The sequence below is a fragment of the Anopheles arabiensis genome, chromosome 3 (assembly GCF_016920715.1).
Source record: "Anopheles arabiensis isolate DONGOLA chromosome 3, AaraD3, whole genome shotgun sequence".
NCBI classification, from domain to species: domain Eukaryota; kingdom Metazoa; phylum Arthropoda; class Insecta; order Diptera; family Culicidae; genus Anopheles; species Anopheles arabiensis.
In genome coordinates, this window is record NC_053518.1 from 47,673,063 (window position 1) to 47,680,562 (window position 7,500).

The 7,500-nt window shown below is 45.3% G+C and overlaps 1 protein-coding gene across 36 annotated transcripts in view; it reads left to right on the plus strand.

Annotated features, from left to right (window-relative positions):
- The window catches only part of LOC120900587 (myosin heavy chain, muscle), a 25,126-nt gene that overhangs the window by 7,144 nt on the left and 10,482 nt on the right, over window positions 1-7,500 (plus strand). For 9 of the 36 annotated variants that reach the window (XR_005739220.1, XM_040307784.1, XM_040307769.1 and 6 more), the window contains exons 7-11: window positions 48-455; window positions 686-856; window positions 3,823-4,412; window positions 4,652-4,769; window positions 7,289-7,500. The exon at window positions 7,289-7,500 is cut by the window's right edge and continues 52 nt beyond it. Coding sequence is in view for 35 of the 36 variants with exons in the window: in XM_040307784.1 (XP_040163718.1) it covers window positions 48-455; window positions 686-856; window positions 3,823-4,412; window positions 4,652-4,769; window positions 7,289-7,500 (1,499 nt within the window). In the remaining variant the exon portion in view is untranslated. Of the gene's footprint in view, window positions 1-47; window positions 456-685; window positions 857-1,561; window positions 1,733-2,266; window positions 2,438-3,822; window positions 4,413-4,651; window positions 4,770-5,229; window positions 5,348-6,543; window positions 6,662-7,288 lie in introns of all 36 variants that reach the window. The other 27 variants (XM_040307783.1, XM_040307771.1, XM_040307781.1 and 24 more) reach the window with 8 other exon arrangements.

A 7,500-nucleotide genomic window follows, 5' to 3' on the forward strand; every position in this document is an offset into this window, starting at 1 on the left:
TTGTTTCTTTGCTCTCTTCACGCCAATTCACCACTGAACATCTACAGGAAGCCTTCAACGTTCTGGGTTTCACTCAGGAGGAGAAGGACAACATCTACCGTATCACCTCCGCTGTCATGCACATGGGTCGTATGCAGTTCAAGCAGAAGGGTCGCGAAGAGCAGGCTGAGGCTGACGGTACCGAGGATGGTGACCGTGTTGCTAAGCTGCTCGGTGTCGGCACTGACGATCTGTACAAGAATCTGCTGAAGCCACGTATTAAGGTCGGTAACGAGTTCGTCACCAAGGGTCAGAACAAGGACCAGGTCACCAACTCGGTCGGTGCCCTTTGCAAGGGTATCTTCGATCGTCTCTTCAAGTGGCTGGTCAAGAAGTGTAACGAGACTCTGGACACCAAGCAGAAGCGCGCTCAGTTCATTGGTGTGCTGGATATTGCAGGTTTCGAAATCTTCGACGTAAGTATTTGGGGTACACCACAACACATACTAAAACATTTCATACCTCACTGCAATACAGATACAACTGGTAGCAATTCAACCTTTAGTCAAAGCAATTGGTGATCCAAGCATGATTCAGTACTACGAAATGGGGGTTTTGACCAGTAAAGCATAGAATCACATATAGACACTTTTGGGTGAATCACAAATCACAGAGAACTGATTTAATTTTGGCCCACCCCGATTAGTTCAACGGTTTCGAGCAGCTCTGTATTAACTTCACCAATGAGAAGCTGCAGCAGTTCTTCAACCACCACATGTTTGTACTGGAGCAGGAAGAATACAAGAAAGAGGGTATCAACTGGGCCTTCATCGATTTCGGTATGGACTTGCTGGCCTGTGTCGAGCTGATCGAAAAGGTGCCTACCCGAGTGTTTCTTTTTTTATGTGAACAGTCAGGCAACCTAGTGGATTGCATTGTTCGTTTTCTGTCAATTGTTTTGGAATGATGTTTTTTTTTAAAGGGAAAAGGCATGGCATCTCAAGCTAGCTCCTATCCATTGACTAACGTGTTTATGTTCCAAGATGGTCCATACGGTAGATGCGACAAAGTTGCACTATATTGTACAGGCTATCTTGGCCAGTTTCCCGCATGGGAGAACCCGTGTTTTTACTCGCAACCTTCAGCTGGATCACCGTGGTATGATGTGCCATAGTCAATCTATGGTCTACTTAAAAGGTAAATGGCGTATGATGGCATGTCCCCTCATGTCTCATGTTAATATCAACCGATGTCCTTCATGTGTACTGAATAAGATTTTACATTGCTAACCATCAATCATGAGAATGATTAAATGTTACCTAAAACCACAAAAGAAATCAAACCAAATACCTCATAGCAACCAAATATCCTACATAGAGTATTTGCATGAATTGTTGAATGCTCTTGGATTGTTGGGTGTGGTTTTGCCCAACGCATATAGTACTTTACCACTTTACACCAACACCTATTTGCACATACAAAAGTTCCCAGAGAGTAGCTCTCCGACTGCATTAGACACAAGATCCTACCTCGAAGCATGTTCAAATGTCTCAACTACATTACCTCATTACGCCCCGAATAGTTCAACGGTTTCGAGCAGCTGTGTATTAACTTCACCAATGAGAAGCTGCAGCAGTTCTTCAACCACCACATGTTCGTCCTGGAGCAGGAAGAATACAAGCGTGAAGGTATTAACTGGGCCTTCATCGATTTCGGTATGGACTTGCTGGCCTGTATTGATCTGATTGAGAAGGTACAACGGCGATAGGATGCCTCTTTGAATCCCCTCATTATAGAGCGCTTCAATGCTGTGAACCAATAGTTGTTTCCAAATTGTTTTGTCTAAGCTGACGCTTGGACGATTAATCTGAAAAGGCCAATGAACGGACCTTTGTAGGTGTTACTTTTTTCCTTTAAAATCACTTTCTGCGGAATGTCTTCGACTGTAAGAGAAACAAGTTCCTGAAGAACGCTCTTACCTAGTGACGATAAATCATCGTTAGCAGCGAAGAAAAGATCGATAGAACAATATCTTTTCTTTTCCCAGTTGCGTTCCCAAACACTGGCCGACAAGAAAATATGGAATTTTCTGACCAGTTTCGGCGTACACGATATTCTAACATTCATAAATAGTTGAAATCTTCCACGTATCGAAATGATTTCACAACCGTCACTAACCTTTACCCATATTCCTTAATGTTTTATCCATTCCACCATGTTTACCACATACCTGTTGCTACTATGTGTTTTGATCGGTTCTACTTGCGCGATATGTGACGATGCGCAGTTTAACGGATTTGAGCAGCTGTGTATTAACTTCACCAACGAGAAGCTGCAGCAGTTCTTCAACCACCACATGTTCGTGCTGGAACAGGAAGAGTATCAGCGCGAGGGTATCGAATGGACCTTCATCGATTTCGGCATGGATCTGCAGCAGTGTATTGAACTGATCGAGAAGGTAGAGCTAACTCGGGACTGAAACTCTGCCACGCTGCCCGCCAACGCCGCGCTATGCTCGAGATGTCCTGTGACCGAGCGTTACTTGACATCGTTGTTGTTGTTGTTATTGTGTTCTGTAGTGTACTCATGTGTTTTCTTTATCTTTATACCTTCACCACCTAGGATCGGAAAACGAAGCTCGAACCTTCGATCACGATCATCTCCACTAAACTGAACATTTATCTTTTCTCTCTTTCTTCTCTTACCATACCATAACCCCCACGTACCACCCCGTATCGCGTTTGTGTTCTCATCATTAACCTGTTCTGCCTCACCATAAATCGTTCACCTTATGTTTATGTTGCGATGGTCGCGTCACATTCAACAACATACGCCCCCTTCCCCCTCTTCACTGTGTATCTGCTCTTTCCCGTGCGACAATGGCACAGAACAACGGTTTCAATCAGCTCTGTATCAATTTCACCAACGAGCGGCTACAGCAATTTTTCAATCACTACATGTTCATCCTCGAGCAAGAAGAGTACGAACGCGAAGGCATACAGTGGACGTTTATAGATTTCGGGCTCGATCTGCAGCCTACGATCGATTTGATCGAGAAGGTAGTACCGAAGTGGTAATTCATCTTATCGCCTAGAAATCGTCTACGCCGCCGGGAACAACGGCGAATACGGCGTTGTTCCCATGGAGGATTTTGCACAAAAAGTGTTATTTTTTATTTTGAAAGTAGCATAGTAAATATTACTGTGCCTCAGATTGTTTTTGTGAAGCACATAGTAGTAGATAGTAACAGTAACTTAAAGTAATAGTATATAAAAAGTATCTCAATTTTGTCGATTCAACCGCTGTGAAATTATCGCAGAGGGTAGAGCGCAGAGCAGCAGTCGCAGCAGGACATCTTAAACTCTTTTTCCTCTCAGTATCTTAGTAGTTTTGTCCTGTTGTTAAAATTTGTTAGATTTTGTATTTTCATTGCAAGTGCCATTTTTTTCCTCCATTTTGAATGTTGTTTTGTACTATTCTTCAAACCGTAATCATTTTCCCGGTTTCACCGTTTTTACCGTAGAATTAGTTGCAAACATAACAATACGATGCTTCGATGCTATTTGTTAAAGCTAGCAAATGGTAAGTGCAGCATGCGTGTACTAAAAACTACAAGTAGAGCTCGTATGAGCAGCAGAAGTGTTTATACTAATAATACAGCAAACAGCTGCATCGTTTATTTTGTTTTTCTTACGGAAACAATGCTAATTGCAAAACCTGCCTTGCATGCCACTCAGTATCAACGTCGACAAAATATCTAATGTACAACTTTTCTCATCTAATTTTTCTCCGTCCCACCAACGCCGTCATTCCGTCACTTGTACTTGACGTCGTCGCAAACAGCCCATGGGTATCCTGTCGATTCTTGAGGAAGAGTCTATGTTCCCGAAGGCCACTGATCAGACCTTCGCTGAGAAGCTGATGACGAACCATCTCGGCAAGTCGGCTCCGTTCATGAAGCCGCGCCCACCGAAGCCAGGCATCCCGGCCGGTCACTTCGCCATTGGTCACTACGCTGGTGTTGTGTCGTACAACATCACTGGATGGCTTGAGAAGAACAAGGATCCGCTGAACGACACTGTCGTCGACCAGTTCAAGAAGGGTAGCAACGCCCTGATGGTTGAGATCTTCGCTGATCACCCAGGCCAGTCGGCTGATCCGGCCGCCGCCAAGGGAGGTCGTGGCAAGAAGGGTGCTGGTTTCGCCACTGTCTCGTCCTCGTACAAGGAACAGCTGAACAACCTGATGACGACGCTGAAGTCTACTCAGCCTCACTTCGTCCGTTGTATCATTCCCAACGAAATGAAGACGGCCGGTGTCGTTGATGCTCACTTGGTCATGCACCAGCTGACTTGTAACGGTGTACTTGAAGGTATCCGTATTTGCCGTAAGGGCTTCCCTAACCGCATGATGTACCCTGACTTCAAGCTACGGTAAGTATCTAGTTTAACTAAATCCTCCCCCTAGGTGCGACGTATCTACATCAAAGAAACGGAATGGAACTCTGAGATGATACCGATCCCTAGTCTCAAATACTCCTTCAGTCCGATCCAGTCTCCTTCAGAGATTGAGAAAGCAAAAACAATAGCTGATCTTTGTATTTTTCTGTCTCTTCTATTTTCCCTTTGGCGTCGTACTTGTTGCTCCCCCTTGCGTCTTATCCCCTGAACAGTTATCTGATCTTGGCCCCAGCAGCCATGCAGGCTGAGACTGAGGGCAAGAAGGCTGCCGAGAAGTGCTTCGAAGCTATCGGTCTGGACCCCGACTCCTACCGTATTGGTCACACCAAGGCAGGCATTTTTTTACTTTGAACTTTCTTCATGAAATCCACCCCTCTGTCCGTCATGTGTCTTGTCCGTTTTCATACTACGTGTTGTAGCCGACGTAACGAATAATGATCGGCCCTTTCGTCACCCTTGTCCGTGTCTGTGATTCGTACCGAGATATCTTCCAGATCAAATCCCATCGAACCCCATTCCACCCGTTCCACATACTTGGAGGCGTCGTTCCAAGCCTTTGCGACAGTGGTAGTTGTCTAACCAAACTTTCAAGGACTCAGCTCTGTCGACAAATCCGTTCATATGTGCTGTTACATCCCCGTATTCATACTGTTGTTTTTGTCCATTTCTTTTTTCTCCTGTTCATCCAACCTATGTGTTCACAATCGTCACCCGCACGCAATATTTGATCCAAACAAAATTACCAAAACTCTTCGTCCAAACATCATGACACGATACCGAACGAAAACAGGTACATGATCCTTAACCCTAAGGGCGTCGAGGCCGAGAAAGACTTGAAGAAGTGTGCCCAAGTCATCATGGATGCGGCCGGTCTCGACAGTGAACTGTACCGTCTCGGAAACACCAAGGCATGACCCCAGTTACTCTATATACCAGTTTGATACTATCATTATACCCTGTCACCAAGCGTGCCTTGTACACAAAAGCTTCTATGTAAGCCCTGCCGGGTTGTCTGTGCACGTTATGGAACCGACAATGAGCGTTCGTGGTTCCGCCGGTCAGGCGAATGTGTTGTGTTACCTCGCCAAATACTCAAACCCACCAATCCCCCTGCTCGTCCTGGGGGACCCTCACTTTGCTTTGGTTGACTCTGCCATAACCGGTGATACATCCACTCTTGTTGCAGAAGTTTGCCTTTGTTTTTGCTACACACTCTTCCTATCCCTCGCTCTCTATCTCTATTCTCCTTCCACCCCAGCCACTGTCTCTTTCTCTCTATTCGTGTTGTCTCACAGTCCTGTTATTGGAAATCTTCTTTCCTAGCCGATCTCTAATCACAGCCAAATGAATTGGTGTCTGTTTTTCTTTCTTTCTCTATATTCGTACCACTACATAACGAATTGTGCCAACAAAATGACCAACAATTCGTCCAAAATTTGCTCGTACAACCAAAACTCCGCCAATACAGCTACAAAATCCTGAATCCCAAAGCCGTCGACGGTTTGGACGTTGAAAAGGAGGGTCGCAAAATTGCTCAATTGATCATCGAAGCCGTTGGGCTGAATGCCGATCAGTACCGTTTGGGAATGACCAAGGCATGAACATTCAATTTAGTAATCTCTACATTTTTTACATTTTGTTGCGAATTGGCATTAGTAGAAATTGGCATCTAGACCATTGTGAATAGTATCGCGCTAGCTCATGGTAGGCTCGTAGTATTAGCGGAGCGAGTTTGTAGTAGTATCATCCGTAGCCGGGATTCCCGCTGTATAAAGTAGCCCTCATTGGCCGGGATAAAAGTTACACCAACAAGACCGTGCACCTTTGTTCCGTACCCAACATGAATGTACACTTCCAATCGTCTCGAAATCGATGATACTTGCAACACCGAGACTGAATGCGATGTACTCATACGTTTTCGTTTCGATACCCCTTTTACCCGATCACTTAGTGTATAGCGTTCCATACATTTTCCATACATATGCGTTTCACATTTCTCTCCCACTTTCCAAACGCATTTATTACTGCACGTTGTATTTTTCTATCTCTTCACACCACAACCAACCACCAACAACAACCACTACACGATCCCGCTGAAACGCAGATACAAAATTCTGTGCCCACAACTCATCAAAGAGCCTTGCTCGCCAGAGAAAGTGACTCAGATCGTACTCACCCACATACAACTGCCGGAAGAGCAGTTCCGCATGGGCAAGACCAAGGTATAGCTGGCTGGTCTATCATGTGCACCAACTCAATCGAACGTGTGCTATATTCGCCAACTATGTGCATGCTGAACGCAGTACCTTTCTATTCCCTTTTTCTCAGTACGGAACTAACATACACACGCACACACAATTACTACCACACCCCTCATGTTTTCGTGTGTGATCTTTATAAATAAAATCTTCCCCGTTTGGATTCAAATAACTCTGACTCACTAGAAGAACCAAACCACCACTTGCCGGTGGGATGGTTGCGCAAAATCTGACAGCAATAAATTTTCCGTCTCTCTTTGCACAGACGCTCACCATATGTGTTCTTCCAATTGCCAATAAAACACCATCCTGGTAAATTGCTTACACTTTCCATCTTCATCTGTTCTATCTGCTGCCTACTCTATCGCTATGTGTTTTATGTTGTATCATATATGTGTACATATGTGTGCTGTGTCCTTCATCTCACTGTATTTCATCTGTTCACCCGAACCATCGAACCAACCCATCAATGAAAAAGTATGGCGCAAAGCCGACGAGATCATCTTCTAACCGGTTGTATTTCTTTTTCCACACGGCACGCCCGTAACGCACTGTGATGCCCCGTAAACTTCACGTTTCCCACGAAAACAGGTGTTCTTCCGTGCCGGTGTCCTGGGTCAGATGGAGGAGTTCCGTGATGAGCGTCTCAGCAAGATCATGTCCTGGATGCAGGCTTGGTGCCGCGGTTACCTGTCGCGTAAGGAGTTCAAGAAGATGCAGGAGCAGCGCGTCTCCCTGGAGATCGTCCAGCGCAATCTGCGCAAGTACCTGAAGCTGCGTACCTGGGCCTGGTGGAAGCTGTG